The 19,970-nt window shown below is 42.1% G+C and overlaps 1 protein-coding gene across 1 annotated transcript in view; it reads right to left on the reverse strand.

The window, feature by feature from the left end:
* Positions 1-4,233: 4,233 nt before the first annotated feature.
* Positions 4,234-19,970, reverse strand: part of MED13 (mediator complex subunit 13) — a 145,418-nt gene continuing 129,681 nt past the window's right edge. Inside the window, 8 exon segments of the mRNA XM_026682742.2 lie at positions 4,234-5,696; positions 7,969-8,069; positions 9,030-9,181; positions 9,184-9,202; positions 11,133-11,284; positions 14,414-14,602; positions 15,989-16,147; positions 18,566-18,708. Of these exon segments, the coding sequence (XP_026538527.2) occupies positions 5,564-5,696; positions 7,969-8,069; positions 9,030-9,181; positions 9,184-9,202; positions 11,133-11,284; positions 14,414-14,602; positions 15,989-16,147; positions 18,566-18,708 (1,048 nt within the window). The 3' untranslated portion in view covers positions 4,234-5,563.

Below are 19,970 nucleotides of genomic sequence, written 5' to 3' on the forward strand. Positions count from 1 at the left end.
ACTTCCGGGTTAAAAATTTCTACTTCCGGGTTAAAACACTTCTACTTACGCCAAACGGCTCCAAAAGGCAAGGAAAATGTCACTTCCGGCGAGGAGGGGGGGAAAGATCACGTAGCCCCACCCCCGTAAGGGCGGAAGTCGCTCCTTTACTGGCTTCACTTCCGCCCTCAAATCGATGCCGGCTTGAGAATGGTGAATGCTGGAAGCATGTTTGTTGTTGCACATACTTTCATTCATATGTGTGCTGCGTGTGGGACATCGCGTATGTTTCGTTGGGTTGTTTTATGTGCTTTTGTTCTCCCTTTTATTACTGATCTGAGCCAGCCAGGTTTATATTAGGGAAGATAGGTGGTATACAAATGAACTGGGCCTGGCTAGTCTAGGGAAGAGAAGGACCAGGGGAGACAGGATAGCAGTCTTCCAATATTTGAGGGGCTGCCACAGAGAGGAGGAAGGGGTCAAGCTGTTTTCTGAAGGCCGGACAAGGAATAATGGATGGAAACTGAACAAGAAGAGATTCCACCTGGAAATAAGGAGAAATTTTCTGACAGTGAGAACAACAATCCACCCATGGCACAGAAGTTGCCTTCAGAAGTTGTGGGAGCGCCATCACTGGAGGCTTTCAAGAGGAGACTGGACTGCCAATTGTCAGAAATGGTGTAGGGTCTCCTGCTTTGGGGTGGGGGTTGAACTAGATGACCTACAAGACCCCTTCCAACTGTTAATGTAATCTAATCAAATGTTTTAAATCAGGGGTATCCATTTGTATCTTCTGTGGACTTCAACTCCCAGAATTCCCCAGCCAGTTTTAAAGTTGCCAAAGTTGGATATATCTGATTTAAATAAATGGATTTTTAAAAACAAGTAGTTTCTGGGGCTACTTATATTTCTAATCTAAATATCTGGAAGGCTTTATGGATTGCCGGAAATCGGTGGAAACCCTCCGAACATTGGTGGGTTTTGGGTTGCTGTGAAACTCAACAAGATGAAATCCTTAATACCTGGAGTGTCAGTTATATGGAGGGAGGGGAGGGGAATTGATGGAAGATCTTTGTATTATGTTTCAAATATTTCAAACTAAAGCGCAAATGGTTCCTGTAGTCTGCAATTTTTCTGGGAATCTGTTCATACTCCCACACCGTTGGGATGAAAACCCTTTGAATGGTGCAGGTGCATGAATGGATTTCCAGAAAAATTGCAGACTACAAGAACCATTTGCGTTTCAGTTTGAGATGCAGACAACAGACATATCCCCACAGCCTGTGCCTGTCTTCAACGGGGAAGGGACACAGGGCAGAAAAAAAAAACCCATCATTCCCCACCCAAGAACCTAAAAAAAAAAAAAAACCTCCCCCAACCCCAACAACAATAAAAAAAAAAAAAAAAAACCTCAAAGAAAAAAAAAAATAAACCCCCCATTCCCCCCCACCAAAAAAAATAAAAAATTTAAAAAAAAAAAAAAAAAAAATAAAAAAAAAAAAAAAAAAAAAAAAAAATACACCCAAAAAATTTACCTAAAAAACAAAAAAATAAAAAAAAAAAAAATTAATAAAATTTTTAATAAAAAAAAAAAAAAAAAAAAAAAAAAAAAAAAAAAAAAAAAAAAAAAAAAAAAAAAAAAAAAAAAAAAAAAAAAAAAAAAACCAAACCAAAACCCCCCAAACCCCCCCAAAAAAAAACAAAACAAAACACAACCCCCAACAAACAACCCCCCCCCCCCCCCCCCCACCCCCCCCCAAAAAAAAAAAAACTAGAGGTTCACAGGCAGGAAAATTAGTCAATAGGAGGGTTCTGAAGCGGTGCAGACTTGATTAATACCTGGAAAGGATACTGAGGGATACCAAGCAGGAAAATGTCCCAAGAGGTGACGATACAGATCCTCAACTTATGATTACGATTGGGACCACCGCTAAGCCAGGCAGTTGTTAAATGAATCACACCTGATTTTACAACCTTTTTGCCATTTTAAGGTCGGACGTTATCATTCCCAAAATCAAGACATGAAAATCAAGGAAGACTTCATGAATAATTTATTCCATTTGAATTTAATTCTTAAAAGTATAGAAACCTGTTTCCATTCCCTGAATCACAATTTGTACAAGTTGGCATTCTGTAACAACACTTTATTCCTAATTTCTTTTTTCTTTTTAGTTTTTCATCCCATTTACCATAATGTTCAATGAAGAAAGTGACTTGAAGCATTAAATACTGGAGGGGAAAAAAGCATTAAATGATACTGAAAAAGAATTCTTCACTCATCCAGTTAAAGTGATTCAGCTTTTGTTTAAAAAAAAAAACAAACAGCTGTGAAACTAACATTTCCAGGAACTTTGCTTCTTTTAATGCCAAGTTCTCAGATCTGGTTTATTTGGAAAACCTATGAGTTATTAACATTTTCTTGAACATTTCAGCCCAAGGAATTTATTTTCTTCCACTGGAATGTTACTGGCATAGCAACAAGTGCAAACTAATATTTCCTGCAAGTTTTTTAGGGATTTCAGTTCATTGGACACAGATGCTATTTTTAAAATCAGTGTCAACTAAGGAAAAATTTCCTGACAGAACAATTAACCAGTGGAACAACTTGTGTCCAGAAGTTGTGCATGCTTCAACATTGGACGTTTTCAAGAAGAGATTGGACAACCGTTTGTCTTGAATGGTATAGGGCTTCCTACCTGAGCAGGGGGCTGGACTAGAAGACCTCCAAGGTCCCTTCCAACCCTGTTATTATGTGAGTTGAATTTCACTTGGGGGCACATTTTTTATTGTTCTTCTCTCAAATTATTCTCTCTGATCTGGTGTTTCTGGAAGGAGATTGGGGTGGAAAAACCCATTCTGCTAGTACGTAAAAGGGCAGACACTATGTATAAAATTCAATCATTGGACAATCTTGAGAAATCAAGTCCAAAGTCGTCTCTAGCAGAATGTCGTTGGTTGAGAAACCTTGCCAAATATGAATAGAATAATAATAATATGCAAATATTAATAGAATAATAGGCAATGCCACAGAACTGCTGTGCTGGAACAGAAAATATTAATAGAATTAATATTAATAGAATAATAGGCAATGCCACAGGATTGCTGTGCTGGAACAGAAAACTGTCAGGTGCAACTTTTGAACAAGTTTATACTGTAGTTGAACGTGTTTGAATACAGGTAATCCTCAACTTTAGAGCCATTCGTTTAGTGACCATTCAAAGTTACAATGGCACTGATAAAAGGTGACTTATGTCCATTTTTCACTTACAACCGTTGAAAGCATCCAAGTAGTCACATGATCAAAACACTTAAAACACTTGGCAATTGAATGTATTTATGACTGTTGCAGTTTCCTGAGGCCATGCGTCATATAAATAATCCAAAGCAACAAACATGCCTTAATATTCCTTCCTCTTCCTATCCCCACCCCCCCCCCACACACACATACACACAGGTTGAACTGAGAGAGAGGGGCTGGCCCAAAGTCACCCAACTGGCTTCTGTGCCTAGGGTGGGACTAGAACTCACTGTCTCCTGGTCATTGACCCAAAGTCACCCAGCTGGCTTTCATGTCTGAGGCAGGACTAGAATTCACCATCTCCTAGTGATTGATCCAGTCTCACCCAGTCCAGTTATGATCTACCAGGTGCCTTAACGACTAACTAGAGCAACAAGGGAGGGAGGAAGATGGAGAGGGAGGGAGGAAGGAAAGAAGGAAGGAAGGAAGGAAGGAAGGAAGGAAGGAAGGAAGGAAGGAAGGAAGGAAGGAAGGAAGGAAGGAAGGAAGGAAGGAAGGAAGGGTTTATTGATAGAAAGAGTTAGAGGAAGCAGTGAACGGTTTTATGGTTTTTCACATCCTTTTGTGTTTTCATCATACCAGGACACAACCGCTTAGTTAAAAAAGGAAAGGCCATATACAGATAAGCTTAAGAGTTTCCACTACAATGTGCAAACAACAAAGATTAAATCAAAGCATGGAGAGAGGTAGGTTTTTTTAAAAAAAAGAAGACTGAACTTGCATTAATGGAATCGATTCTGAAAGAATCTAGTGAAAATCTATTTAAATTAATAACTAACTGCAGTCTTCAGAAATCAAAATCAACTGGTTTTCTTATAGCTGCAACTGATTTTAGCATTTTTAAAATGGCTTGAGCTAAACTAACGTTTCAGCCTGAAAGAGAAAGGATTATGATAGAAGCAATTTCCCCATAATTCTGACCCCCAAGAAGTTCGATTAGTGACAAACACAAATGCTTGAAAATGAAAGTGACACAGTTTATTGAGGGCAAGGATTTCTTTGTTTTAGAAAAAAAGTGTCGCAATTTCATCAGATGACACAGATTCTGTCTTGGCTAAAATGCACACAGTGAGAAACATCAGAGGCCCTTGTAGTTAAAGCACATCCACCTTCCTTCAAGAAAAAGGGAAGGGAATCTGCCAAAGTTAGTCTCGGCCCTCAACAGAAATACCAATAAAATAAAATAAAATAAAATAAAACAATTTATTATTATTTTCTTCTTTAAATTCTCACTACAAGTTAAACCACCTAACAATATCACTTTTTTTAATATATTGCCATTATGTTAACTCTGCAAATGTGTGATATAAAATTGCTGTAAGACCTGGTACCTTTATTTTTTCTTCAATTTTATATAAACACAGTGAACTTCATTACTGTACACGTATAATCTGCAACTACAGCTTAGCTGTAAATCTCCCACACACAAAGGTATGGACATTTCTATCCCTCCCCACTTCCTATATTCCCCATTAAACTGTACATCAAGACCAAATACAAATTTTTGCTGTCCCCAACCCTCCCCACCCGCTTACAAAAAAATAATACTCTAAAAGCAACCTACCGCAACTTTCAATTAAGACGATTACAGATATAATTTTAGACCAATTGCTTTAAAGCAAGAAGGCAGTATAAACCTTCTAGGAAATTTTTTTTTTATAAAAGAGGTTAAGAAATATAAGACAATTTATACATTTAAAAACTTACAATAAATAAGAGATGCAGGCATTTTTTTTTTTTTTTTTTGAATACTAGATACTATAATCCAATACAAGAACATTGCAATGTTCCAAAAACGTTCCATAAATTTTTTTGTCGTTTCTCCCTCATTCATCTTTTTTATGGTCTCCATGCTCATTCTTTTTTCTTAAAATATTTATTAACATGGCAGCGGCCTATGGCTCATAAACTCTTCACAAATACTGTGACAGGTTGATGGGCGGAAGGAGAATGGATACTTGGCTACTCAAAAGATGCGTTATAATACATGTCGACTGACCGGTTCACCCCTCCGGCCAGTCAGATATACGCAATACACCAACCCAAAAAAAAAAAAAAAAAAGGAGAGAGGAGAACAAACAACCAGGTTATGCACCTCTCACTGAAAGTCAGAATCCTTGGAACCAATGAAGGATGATGATTAACAGCCTCCCCCACTTCCCTCTGCCCTCCATCACAAAAACGACAAGTTACAGAGAAGAATTAACTTGAGTCCTGCAGTGGAGTCCTCTTTTCCCTTTTTCGGTTGTTGCATCTGTTCTTCATCTCGCTCGGTTTGGATAAAGATCACAGCATATTCATGATAAAGTTATACAACTGATTCAGCACCACGAAGTGAATTGGGAGACACGATCGCCGGTCCTGGGTCGCAGGATCACAGGTGAGCCATGAGAGTGCATTGTACTGTTCCAACACAAACCTTGAAGACAGAAACAAATCAAACAGGTTGTCAAAAGGGAGGTCTTTGGGGCTTTCGGAGAAGCTCCGCGGGTAAAAATCCAGTGACTCAACTTCCAAACTCCACACGCAAATTGAAGTTCTGTGTCAACTCATAAAATATTTTATGGTCTTTTTAGTGTTGCCAACAGAAGGGGGGGGGGGGAAGCAGTGCAACAGCTTGCAAAACCGAAACTACATTCCATAAATAGTTTTTCAAAGATAGTAACTAGGTGACTAACTTTCTGCCTCGCAAAATTCTAGCTGGAAAGCATGATTGGTGACTCTTGGCTATGGATGGGTCCCATTGGAGAATATGACTTACGATGCACCCAGGGGTGGAGGGAAAACCAGGGTCAAGGGTGACAATAAATTACACCCAGGCAGTGCTGGCATGTTAACGTCCAATAAATCCTTTTTAAGTTTTGAAAGTCTGGCTTGAGACTCATGATTTAATTTGGGGGGAGGGGGGGGGAGAATGCTGGAATCCTGACATTCTACAGATAAAAAGAAACTGAACATAGGAGACAAGAGAGCTGCACTCAGCTCAGATGATATAGTCCTCAATTTATGACCTTTGAGCCCAAAATTTCCGTTACTAAGCAAGCCAGCTGTTAACTGAATTTTGCCCCATTTTACAACCTTTCTTTAGCTACAGGGGATTAAGTGAATCACGGCAGTTGTTAAGTTGGTCACCCGGTGGTTAAGTGAATCTGGCTTCCCCATTGACTTTGGTTGTGAAAAGGTCTCAAAAGTTGATCATCTGACCCCGGGACACTGTGACCGTCATAAATTTGAGTCAGTTTCCAAGCGGTTTCACTTGACTGTGGGGATGCTGCAATGGTCGTAAGTGTGAAAAATGGTCATGTCCATTTTATCAATGCCGTTTGAACTTTGAACAGTCACTAAATGAATTGTGGTAAGTCCAGGACTACCTCTATATTTCTCACCCTGTGTCCTTTACAGCAGGGGTCCCCAACCGCCGGTCCGCGGACGGTACCGAACATGGAACAAGCCTTACCGGGCCGCTGGTTGCTGGGCGCCGCCATCTTTTTGGTAAAAAAGCAATTTTTCGTCAAAAAAGATGGCGGCGCCAGCGCTCGATGAGCTTTTCGGGTAGAAAGCCATTTCTACCGAAAAAGCTCACCAGCGCATGGCGCCATTTTTGACGAAAAATCGCTTCCGGTGGCGTCACCGGAAGTGATTTTCATAAAAAAATGGCGGCGTAGCTGACGAACCGGAACGCGGGCGCGGCTGGCCAGCTGACGCCGAAACCGGGCGGCGTCGAAAGGTTGGGGATCCCTACTTTACAGGGTGAAGAAATTAGTGAGGATTCCCTCCAGGGTTGCTCAGTGTGGCCTCAAACCACAAAATGAGTGGCAAATTAATTTAATAATAATAAAAATCTGCCTATTCCAGGCTTTCAGGAAGAACTTGATAGGGGTAAAAATGCAAATTCAGTCTGGATGACTGCAGAAAGTAGCAGCAGCAGTAGTAGTAGAAGTTGTTGTTATAATAGGGATAGGGGAAGGAGGAGGAGGGGAGGAGGAGGAAGAAGAGGAAGAGGAAGAAAGAAGAAGAAGAGGAGGGAGGAGGAGGGAGGGGAGGAGGTGGAGGAGGAGGAGAAGGAGGAGGAGGAGGAAGGAGGAGGAGGAGGAGAAGAAGAAAGAAGAAGAAGAAGAAGAAGAAGAGAAGAAGAAGAAGAAGAAAGAAGAAGAAGAAGAAGAAGAAGAAGAAGAAGAAGAAGAAGAAGAAGAAGAAGAAGAAGAAGAAGAAGAAGAAGAAGAAGAAGAAGAAGAAGAAGAAGAAGAAGAAGAAGAAGAAGAAGAAGAAGAAGAAGAAGAAGAAGAAGAAGAAGAAGAAGAAGAAGAAGAAGAAGAACTGCTCCACCTCTATCCAGGGCTCTTCTGTCTCTTATCTGACTTATCTGTGTCTCTTGGCCCAGTCTCCCAAGGTCTATGGATTATACAGTATAAGGACTTTCCAAACTTGGCAACTTTAAGACTTGTGGACTTCAACTCCCAGAAGTTGAATAGCTGACTGGGGAATTCTGGGAGTTGGAGTCCACAGATCTTACAGTTGCCAAGTCTACGGACCTTGGCTTATACTGAGATAGAAAGGCAAAATAAAACAAACAAGCAAGCAGGAAGCTACTGACAGGTCAAAACAGAGATGTGCCCAGTAGTGAATCTTAAAACAATGAAAACTGCACTTCTGCGATAAACATACTTGACGCATGCAGGGAACACGCTTACCTGAGGACATCGGAAGTTTGATTCGAGTCAAGAGGGTGGGAGTGTTTACTGTGAAGTAGCTCGTCCGACTGCACTGAAGGCACGTGGAGGTGCAAAGAAGCCTTTAAGAAAATGCCAAAGCCCAGAGTCAGTGCTCAGAGGGAAGCTCATATGATCTGTTATCTCCCAATTCAATCTGCAATGGATGCTCTAGCTATGGGGCAAAATCTCAGAAAAAGAAAACACTAGGAATTGTGGCTTAGGCCTTGGAAGGAAAGGCAGGAGTTCTGTGCTAAGTGTCCTTGGTTACAGCCGACTCCTAAGACTTGTGGCTTGTTACCTCTTTGGGCAGAAGTTCCCTCCTGCTCTGAAAAAGCAGCAGTGAGGTATACATTTCATGACATATTTTACAGCTACGTTGTAATATAGAGGACACTTCTTTTCTGCCTGCCGTAATCAATATGTCTTTCTTTACTATCCTTTCTCCATTCTCCTTGCCTTCCTCTATTCTCCTTTCCTTCCTTTCTGTCGCTTCCTCAATCTTCTTTCCTTCCTTTCCTTTCTTTTCCACCCTTCCCCTCCCATTTCCCCTTTCCTCCCTTCCTTTCCTTTTCTTTCCTTTCCTCTCCTTTCCCCTTCCCTCCTTCCCTAACCGCTTCCATTCCTTTCCTCTCCTTCCCTTTTCCCTTTCCTTTTCTGTCTCCTATCTCCTTTCCTTCTTTCCTTCTCCTTTTGTCCCAAAGGTGCTTTTCACAACTGAAGGAGCTCCTTGGATGAGAAGCAAAGCCTTTTAAAAAAAAAAAAAAAAAAAACCCAAGAAAGTCTAGTTGCCTTTTTGGAAAAGCACTTTGGGACAACCATGACCTGGATGATTCAAAACCTCCACAGCATAGAGAGAAGAGTGCTTCTTTCCTTGCCCCTTCTCTTCCCTTCCCCCGTTCGCTTTTCCTCTCCCTTTCCTTTCCAAAAACTGTCCCTCAGAAATAACACGAGGAAAAAGGAACCCTCTCCTGTTTCTGACATAAACTTCACCCAATACTCCTGCCCTGCCCTCTCATCCCCCAGCAACAGGAGCTCCTTACCTTAAGAAACAGAGGGCACTGATTTTGTGCTTGAGGACATGCCGACCAAAACCAGTCAGGCAACGGACCTGCTTTAGCGGTAGAGACGAAGTAGCCGAGGGCCAACGGCTGCTGCAGAATGTTGGGGACTTCATCGTGGGATTCGGTTGAAGCAGCCGGTCTGTACCTTGACCCTGAGGCCTAAACCAATAGAGAAAACTGGCATTTAGGATCAACCTCAAAGGGCTATAATTATATAGGGAGCCACATCCACAGCCTAAAGAGTCATCCATCAATCATGTTCTCCAGTTAGATATTTGTGCCCCGGCAGAAAGTTCAGTCACCTAGTTACTATCTTTGAAAAACTATTTATGGAACGACTCAATGCTTTTGATTTCCAACTGCTGCCGCATTGCTCTTTCAAACCCCTTTCTGTTGGCAATTCTAAAAAGACCATAGAAATATTTTATGAGTTGACACCCTCCCACCCCACCTCGAGTCTTTTGGAATGGCTGGCCAAAACAACACCATCAAAGAATAGCAACAGCACTTAAAGACTTATATACCGCTTTGCAGCCCTCTCGCGGTTTACAGAGCCACCACCAAGTCCCTTTACCAGCCCCAGAAAGAAGAAAAAGGAAACAAACCTCGGGCCGGGAAAAAAAAGCCAAAACCCCCCCGAGGCAACAACCAAAAAAAAAACCCCCCCCAAAACTGAAAATAATTTTGCTTTAGCAGGCATCTGGTGAGTAATTATTAATAGTCTTTGTTTGACTGTACCGCACTAGGCTGCCAACTTTCTATCCTGCTGATGTGGAATTACACATATTATTTGTGTTTATCATTCTGCAAACTTCTCAGTGCATTGGGTTTATTTGTAAAGGTAGTCCTCGACTTACAACAGTTTGTTTAGTGAGCGTTCAAAGTTATAACGGCACTGCAAAAAGGGACTTACGACCCGTTTTTCACATTTAGGACTGTAGCAGCATCCCCAGGAGCACATGATCAAAATTCAGCCGCTTGGCAACTGACTCGTATTTATGATGGTTGCAGTGTCCCGGGGATGATGTAATCCCCCCCACTTTGCGACCTTCTCATAGCCAAAGTCAATGGGGAAGCCAGATTCACTTAACAACTGTGATAGTAACTTAACAATCGTAGTGATTCATTTAACAACTGTGGCAAGAACGGTTGTAAAATGGGGCAAAACCCACTTAACAAATGTTTTGCCTAGCAACAGAAATGCTGGGCTCAACTGTGGTCAGAAGTCAAGGATCGCCTGTACAGATGTATCCTTCCCATGCATAATTCCATAAATGTGTATTACATTTTCCTTTATTTCCCCCTTTTCCCAGAATAGTATTTGCTTCTGAGGAATGATAATTCAACCTCCTGATCATTTTGGCTGCTATTTTTGCCACCACCTCCAGCTCCATATTTTCCTTTTAACATGCTACAGTTAGAACTGGGTAGCATGTTGTAAGGGTGATCACACTATAAGTGATGTTGCTTTCAAGTCGCATTTAATTCCTGGTGGCTAGAATGGCCCTTCCCTGCTCTTATCTTGACAACAACATGAAAGATTTGTCTTCTTCTGAGGTTCTGTTTTTTTATTCCCAAACTAGCCTACAAGCTTAGAGGTCTAGGAGTTGAGCAGGCTGGATTGGAGGGTGGAGTTAAACGCGTCATCAGTTTGGAATCATTGTGCATCCACAAGAAAACCAAGTCTAGCCCTCCATGAATTACACTGATCTTTATCTGCCAACTGAGCTTCAACTGTTAACTAACCAGATTCTGGTGTATACGTGACAAAAAATAAACTCTTAGTGCTTTGAACTCCATTCCTCTCCCCGGTTAATTGCAGCCGATGGGAGGTTTCCCATTCAAGTGCTTACTTGGTGGAACCCTGCTTAACCTTTTCAAGATTAGCTTGGCCACCTACTATGATAATCAAATTATAGTTTTGTAGATCTGATCACCCTGCCAAGCATCAGCGTCATCATTACTGTGAACCTGTAAGCATTGGCTGCAGAAGCATTTAAATATTCTGAAGTAATCACTATATCTAAGAAGAAATTTCAATCAGCCCCCCCCCAAAAAATCTGTTTTCTCATGCAAAGTTACCTTGCCCATATCACCTCCATGGGTGAAGTGAGAACCTGGTGAGTGAACAGGAGATCCTGTTGGGGATGCAACAGGAAGGATGTTTATGAGATCAGGGTCGAGTTCATCTGCAGTGTCCAGCAAATCAAAGAGTCCCATTCCATCTGATCCATCTTGAAAGAAAAGATTCACAGAAATAGAAAACATTGACTAAGAGGAGCAACTCACATACTTTTTTTAAAAAAAAGAAGAAAGACACACATCCATCCAACGTTAGACCCAGTGAGTGTGAATTGGCTTATAGATTTGATGGGATTTGATTTGATTTGCTGTGATGTGAATGGCTGCCCATCTTGAAACAATTCTGAACAGCTCACAAGAACAGCAAAATTATTTTTAAAAACATGACATAACAAAAACCTGGCACTTTAATCAACACCCCACCCCACCCCACCAGGTTTCCCAACAACCCTCTACCGACAGAGCCTACTTGTACAGCCAGGTTTTATTGGCTTTCCAGAAAGCTAAAGGGGGTGGTATTCCATAACCAGCTGTGTTGTGTTTCCAGGGTCAATTCAAAATGCTGGCTGTCCCCTTTAAAGTCCTACATGGTTTGGGGCCAGGTTCCTTGAGGGACCATCTTCTTCCAGTCCTTTCTACATGTCTAATTCGATCTAGCAGAATGGGTATGCTGCAGATACCGTCAGCCAAAGAATGAGGACCAAAAACAGGCTTTATCCCCAGTGGCCCCTATTCTATGGAACATTTTCCCTTCGGAGATTAAAATGGCTCCAACTGTCAGCCTTTTGCAAGGCCCTAGAAACCTGACTGCATTCCCCTAGCCGGGGGTGCTGAATGTTTCAAGTGCCCCCTTTGTTGGCTGTATTGCTACTAGCCAAGTAAACTCGGCTGCAATTTACATTTATTTATTTTGGGTTTTTTATTGCTTTAAAAAGTTTTAGTGCCTTCATTGTAATATGTTTTTTTTTTTTAAACTGTAATTCACCCAGAGTCATTGACTGAGATGAGCAGCTATAGAAATCGGATGGATGGCTAGATGAATGAGATGGGGCAGTCATAGTAAAGGCTCCTTTCCTGGGTCCCACTATATCAGGGGTGGGCAACCATGGCAAATTTACGACCTGTGGACTTCAACTCCCAGAATTCCTGATATACCCATATTGACTCAGGTATTCTGGCAATTAAAGTCCACAAGTTGCCATAGTTGCTCACCCCGATCTATGCAAACTAAGATCTAAGATCTTTAGTTCCTTTTTATAGTTATAGTTGCCCAGCCCTGCACTACATGGTAATTCTTCAGGGAAGAGACCCAATCTTATCTGATCTGTAGAGTTACTATTTGGGGCTGAACTACAGTATAAAGGCAGAATCTAAACTGTTATGCAGCCAGGATATTCACTGGCTAACATAGCAATTGAATTGGCAGTTATTAAGTCTGCCTAACGTTTGACCCTTTGCAAGTCTGTCTTGTTTAATTTATTGTATTCGTTTCCAACTACAAAGAACTGGCTCGGCACATTCTCTTTCATACTGTTGCATGGGAAGGATACATCAATACAGGCGATCCTTGACTTATGACCACATACTCTTTCATACTATATTATGAGCAAAATTTTCAATTGAGAGTGGCATAAGTTCTAAAATGCTCAGTATAGTTTCTGCAAACTAAATTAAAAGGCTGCTTCGTTACAATGAAGGACTTCTATGCAGGTAGTCCTCAACTTATGACTATAACTGGGACCAGGATTTCCATTGCTAAGCAGTGGTTAAGTGAACCAAGCCTGATGGTTGTTTAATCAATGAAATTGTTAAGTGAATAATGACTTTAGGGGTTTTGCAATGGTTGTAAAGTGCAAAGACCAGCCATAAATTATTATTTTTCAGCGCCCTCATGTGATCTGGGTGCTTAGAAACCAGCATGCATTTACAATGGTCACAGCATCCCATAATCCCAGGGCCACCGATTGCAACACCACACAGCCAGCTTCCAACAAGGGAAGGCAATGGGGAAGCTGACACGAAGTCATGAGTCACAGTCACGTGGTGTCGCATTTAATGACCTGGGATTTGCTTTACCACAGCCGGAACTGACGTTTTAAGTTGGTGGGTCCAAATGTCATTTCACTTAATGACCATGCCACTTAGCAATAGAGTTGCCGGTCCCAATTGTAGTTAGTAAGTGTGGTCTACCTATAGAATAGAATAACAGAGTAGTCCTACCCTCTCTTTAGGCAGGAAACTCTATACCATTTCAGACAAATGGTTGTCCAATCTCTTTTTATTTCCAAGTTGCTTCTCTCCTTGATTAGTTTCCACCCACTGCTTCTTGTCCTGCCCTCAGATGCTTTGGAGAATAGATTGACCCCCTTTTCTTTGGGGCAGCCCTTGATATATTGGAAGACTGCTATCATGTCACCCCTCAGTCCTTCTTTTCCTCAAACTAGACATACTCAGTTTCAGCAACCGTTCTTTGTATGTTTTAGCCTCCAGTCCCCTAATCCTCTTTGTTGCTCTTCTCTGCATGCTTTCCAGAGTCTCAGCATCTTTTTTACATCGTGGCAACCAAAACTGGATGCATCATTCCAAGTGCGGCCTTACCAAGGCCTTATAAAGTGGTATTAACACTTCATTTCACATTAACACTTCACTATACTCATGGAGAGTGGAGTTTGGGAGTCCTGAACCAGATGGAAGGAAACCCCCCACACCCAGGGATTGCAAGTAGTCCTCAATTTACAACCATTCAGTGACACTTTGAAGTTGCAATGGCCCTGGAGGAAAGTGATTTAGTGCCAGTTTTCACGCTTAATGGCCGTTGCAGCTCTGGGATCACGTAATCAAAATCGGTGCTTGGTAACTGGCATGTGTTTATGACGGTTTCAGTGCTCTGAGGTCATGGGATCACCTTTTGCGACCTTCTGACAAGCAAAGTCAATGGGGAAGCCAATTTGCTTAAGGACCGCACAACAGCAGTGATTCGCTTAACACCTGAAGCAAAAAAAAAAAAAAAGGTTGCAAAATGGGGCACTTAACAACCGTCTTGGGCTTAGCCACAGAAATTTTGGGCTCAATTACGGTCGTAAGTCAAGGACTACCTGAACCAAGGAAAGAGTCCACAGCAGCCAATGGGCACGGCTGCCTTCCACATCCTGATCCAATAAAACGGCTGCATCTTAGCCTGCGGTCCTCTCCCTTTTCTATCAATCAAACTATTCAGTGGTTAACATTCCCACACACGCCCACGCAGGCACACGCACACATGCACACACGCACACACAAACCATTGTTCGTATTAAAGGCCAGTTCCAAACCAGTTTCAGTGGTGTAGGTGGACGGTGCCAGCTGCACGGACGCAGACGTGGGGAACACGAGTATATGAGTGCACGAAGTGTCCTGGGGGGTGTTGAGCTGGGAGGTCTGCATGTTTAGGGTAGTGCTGCGTCCAAACACTGAGCCGGTGGATACGGAGTCTTTAGAAAAAGGAAGAATGGAGGAGAATTACCCATGGGAGCCCATAGCAAACAGCAATAGCAATAGCGCTTAGACTTACATACTGCTTCACAGTGCTTTACGTGGTTTACAGAGTCAGCTTATTGCCCCCAACAATCTGGGTCCTCATTTGACTGACTCTGGCAGTGGGCACAGTTAATCTGCAATAGCACTAGCACTTAGACTTGTATACCACTTCACAGTGATTTACAGCCCTCTCTGAGCAGTTTACAGAGTCATCATCTCGCCCCCAAAACAATCTGGATCCTCATTTGACCGACCTCGGAAGGATGGAAGGCTGAGTCAACCTGGATCAGGTGGGAATCAAACTGCTGGCAGTTGGCAGAGTTTGCTTGCAATAGCGCTAGCACTTAAGACTTATATATCTCTCCACGGGGCTTTAGAGCCCTCTCTGAGTGGTTTTACAGAGTCAGCCTGTTGCCCCCAACAATCTGGGTCCTCAACGACTGACCTTAGAAGAAGGGAAGGCTGAGTCAACTTTGGGCTGGTCAGACTGTGGGCAAAGTTAGCCTGCAATACTGCACTCTCCCCACTGTGCCATCCTTATGGGTGGTCTGTACCTTCCTCAACTCAGTTCTCTACAAGGAGCCTGGGGAGTTTGAGGGTCTTGCACAGGATCTTAGTGGATCATTGCACTTCTCTGGACAGAGAGCTCTGAGTTTTTTGGGGAGTGTACTTCAATAGCAATAGCAAAAGCACTTAGATGTATCTACCGCCCCCAGAGTGTCTTATAGCACTCTCTGGGTGGTTTGTAATGTCAGCATGTTGCCCACAACAATCTGGGTTCTCATTTTAATGAGCTCGGAAGGATGAAAGGTTGAATCAACCTTGATCCCCATCAGGATCAAACTCCAGACTATGGGCAGAATTTGCCTGCAATGCTGTATTCTAATCACTGTATCACCAGGGCTCAATCCTATCTTTGCCCTTCCTTCCTTCCTTCCTTCCTTCCTTCCTTCCTTCCTTCCTTCCTTCCTTCCTTCCTTCCTTCCTTCCTTCCTCCTTCCCTTCCCTTCCCTTCCCTTCCCTTCCCTTCCCTTCCTCCTTTCCTTTCCTTTCCTACCTCTTTCACCTTCCTTAATTCTTCCTCCATCCATTCACTTCTTGTTTGCTCAAGAATCTTTCCTTCCCTCTTTGTCTTCCTTCCTTCCTCCCTCCCTTCCTCCCCTTTCCCTCCTCCCTCCCTTTGCAAAATTCCTGTCAAGCCTATATTTTTACTTATTTGTTCCTTTGTTTGTAAAATTTATTAGACGCCTATCTTACCCCGAAGTAACTTTTGAGCAGCTTACAGTATCAAAATTCCCCTTTGCGGACGTTCGAATATGACGAAAGGATGCTGCGCATACCTGGCATGATCACAAAGGATCCTTGAGGTTCCATAGCCACTAAGCAAGCACTGAGAATGCTGGGGGAATCAGCGGCGGAAATCCCACACATCCTGCACATATCTTTGAGCCTCTTGCTCAGAGACTGCAGGTTCCGGCGACTCAATAAACAGCTCCAATCTGGAAAGGAAACAAGAGCGGCTGACTACCTGGGACATCATTTTTCACAGCCTTCCAGAAAGCAATATTGTCTGCAGAGAAGAAGTTTATCGTTTAAAGACTGATAAGGAAGTGCTTAAAGAATTCGAAAAGAAACGAGGCAACGGGAGTTTCCCACCACTTTAAAACTGCAACTGGTTAGGATGCCCATGTGCTATTTATTTGCCTTGTAGTCTGAAAAGCCAAACGGGAAACTGGTGAGAATTACAGGGTTTCCTCGACTTACAACCGCAACTGAACCCAACATATTTCCATTGCTAAGCAAAACAGTTCTGAAGGGAGTTTGCCCCATTTTGAGTCCATTCTTGTCACAATCGTTAAGTGAATCACTGTGGTGGTGAAGTGAGTCACACGGTTGTTAAGTGAATCTGGCTCCCCCATTGACTTTTGCTTTGTCATATGACCCTGGGACATTGCAACTGTCATAAATACACGCCAGTTGCCAAGCATGTGAATTTTGATCACATGGCCACAGAGAAGCTGCAATGGTCGTAAGTGTGGAAAGGGGTCATAAATCACTTTTCTCCAGTGCCTTTGTAACTTGGAATTGTCATGAAACAAATGGTTTTAAGTCGAGGACTGCCTGTATTGACCTAATAGGAAGCTCGTTAGCTATAAAAGCGGGCTCGTATAGATCCAACTAATTAACAAGACGGGCAACCAACCACACCCCAATTTAAAAAAAAAGTTTTTTGGACATTTATTTTTAAATATACATCAACTTCAATAGATGAACAGTGTGGCATCTGGATATTGTTCATTTTGATACAAATGGCAATAATAATGTCAATAATACTTGTTGCATTAGTCAAACTTATGTAATTAGAAGCTAGAATAGAGGTAGAAGTAAGAATACACATTTTTATATAATAGAATAAAAGCAATAATTAGATGGAAAGATTAGAGGTTGAAAGATGCATACTTAAATAAAATTGTGATTGGCATTAAAATGTCACATTGAAACACTGAATAACTATTTTAAAACAAATATGTATATTAATACTAGGATTACACACCCCAATTCTTGAGAACAACTCTGATTTCTAGAGAGTTAAGTCTATCAGCCAGGAGTTGCCTTCTGCAGAAAACTGGGTTGTAACATGCCCTTTAAAAAATGGTTTGAAGAGTACCAGATAGATATTAAGACTAACGAAATAAAAGTTGTATGCCAGATACAGGTAGCCCTTGACTTATGAGCACAATTGTGTCCAAACTTCTTGTTGCTAAGTGAGACAGCTGTTAAGGGAATGTTGACCCATTTTATGACCTTTCTTGCCGTAGTTAAAGAGAATCACTGCAAAGTCACATTGATGTTAAGTGAATCTTGTTTCCCCGTTGACTTTGCTTGTCAGAAGGTCGCAAAAGGTGATCACATGGCCTCTACAGTATGCAATTGGATACTGCGACCGTCATAAATAGGGAGTCGGTTGATCCTAAGTGTGAAAATAGCTATAAGTCACTTTTGTCAATGCCGTCATAAATACATGCCGGTTGCCAAGCGTCCGAATTTTGATCACGTGAACACAGGGAATGATGCAAAGGTCGTAAGTGTGAAAAACGGTCATAGGCCACTTTCTTCAGTGCCGTTGTAACTTTGAATGGTCACTGATTGAATAGTTGTAAGGCAAGGACTACCTGTATATTTAGGTTAGGGGTGGGAAACTTGACTTCATTGAGGGACACATCAGGATTGTGTTTGGCCTCAGGGTGGGCGTGGGGGGGGGGAGGTTGAGCATGGCTGGGGTAGGTGTGGCCAGCTCGACGTCACTTGTGTTGGGGACACCTGTGGTGGCCAAGCACAAAGGCAGGACTTCCCTCAGACCCTTCCTCGCTCTCATTATAATCTATTTCCTTCCTTTCATTTTGCCTTCCCTCTTCATTCTTTCTTTTTCCTTCCCCTTTTTCTTTATTTTTCCTTCCTTGCTCTCCTCCCATTTTCTCATCTTTTTCTTTGTCTTTCCTCTTTCCCTTTCTCCTTTCCTGTCCCTTATTCCATGCTCAAATGCAAAATGGGGAAACATTTCTCCTTTCGTTTTCAGTTTGTTTTGCTAGTCCTCTGCCAGCGAAAATGGAGCCCCAGGGAGCTGTGTGCGGCACCCCCTGGCCCCATTTTTGGCACAGGTGGCCTCCTGCAGCCCTCTGCCAGCGAAAATGGAGCCCAGGGGGCCGCACACCTGGCTGAAAATGGAGCCCGTGAGGTCCGTGTGCAGCCCTCCTGAGCTCCATTTTCACTGGCAGAGGCACCTGTTTCCAGGGTGGCCCCCACAGGCCAGATCTAAGCACTCCATGGGCTGGATCCAACCCGAGGGGCCTTGAGTTTGATACCCCCTGGTTTAGGCAGTTTGCATATCACCATTTCAGGGCAGGCTTCTGCAGTACCTTTCAGTTCCCCGTGGCCGATTCTTCCGAGGCGTCCTATTACAACTCTCCATGGCACAGAACTCATTTGCACAAGACCCAAGCACCACTCCCAGAGTTTCTGAAGACCGAGTCTGCGAGCAGAACCCTTTTTCCTACGAGCCCTGTTGAGAAAGAAAAGTTCTTCTGTAAATAGAGTGTCAGGCACGAAGAATGGGGACCACACATTAAGTTCCAGTTAAATTGATTTATTGCTCAGGCTTTTACACAAGAATCTAGTCAACTAACAGTCAGCACTCAATTGACACTAGATAAAAATCAATGAAATTCAAGAAGGGTTGGTCTGGGACTGTTTGTGGGAACGTAATGACTCCAGGCTGAGTCCTCTCTTGACTCCACCCCCATGCTCTGCCTTCTCCTACATATAGTTGCCCATACCCTCCTCAGATGCTCCCAAAAGAACAGTATGACCTGTTACATAACCAAATGGTACTCTCAAAGGCACTTTTTCAAGAGCCAACTGGACTTTCTTGTTTTTCTTTGAAGAAAAAAAAAGGAGCTGAAGAAGCTTCTGGGATGAGAAGCGAAACGACTTCAAAGTAAAACCAGAAAGTTCAGTGGCCTCTTGAAAAAGCGCCTTTGGGACAAGTATGACCTGGATGACTGAGAATTTCCATAGACGAAATCAAATAGTACATTTGCTGTATTTTTTTCAAAAGTCAGCCAAATGGTTCAAATTTGAAACATTTCTGAATTTCTTCCTCTCACTCAATTATGTTAATTTAACTTAAATGTTTTAACATTTTACATTGTTGTTTTTATTTTGTAAGCGACCCAGAGTTGCTTGATGGCAAGAAAGGTGGCACATAAATTTAATGAAAAAATAAATAAGCTAAGACGGCAAAACAAAAAACAAAAAAAACCTGAACCCTCCCTTGCAAAAGGGATGACATTCCTACTCTTTCCTACTTTTTTAAAATGAAAGATAGTTATAAATAAATAATTTCTCATCAAATATGAGTAAAGTATACCAGCATAAAAACGTCCAAAGTAATGTAAGTACACCATAAAAATTAGGTAAGATAATTTCTGAATTTTTCCCCTAATTTTTTCCCTAAAAGAAGAAAAATGAACAGGAGGAGAATAGAGAGAACTCATCTATCTTTACTTGATAATTTATAGAATTCCACTGCTGGCTGGGGAATTCTGGAAGTTGAACTTCACGGGTCTTAAAAGTTGCCAAGGTTAGGAAACCCTGATTTATAGAAATGTGTTCCAAGAGAACTCTTGTTGTCTTCCTTACTTGCAACATAACCATCCTGACTCTTCCATTAAAATGGGCTGCTAAATTATCTTTAAAAAGGCCATTGTCTCCTATTTGACTTAACAAACTCAAACATACCACACACACAAAAAAGAGGAAAGG

The sequence above is a fragment of the Notechis scutatus genome, chromosome 1 (genome assembly GCF_049901735.1).
Source record: "Notechis scutatus isolate UNSWTSFEM ecotype Mainland chromosome 1, rNotScu1.2, whole genome shotgun sequence".
Taxonomy (NCBI): Eukaryota; Metazoa; Chordata; class Lepidosauria; order Squamata; family Elapidae; genus Notechis; species Notechis scutatus.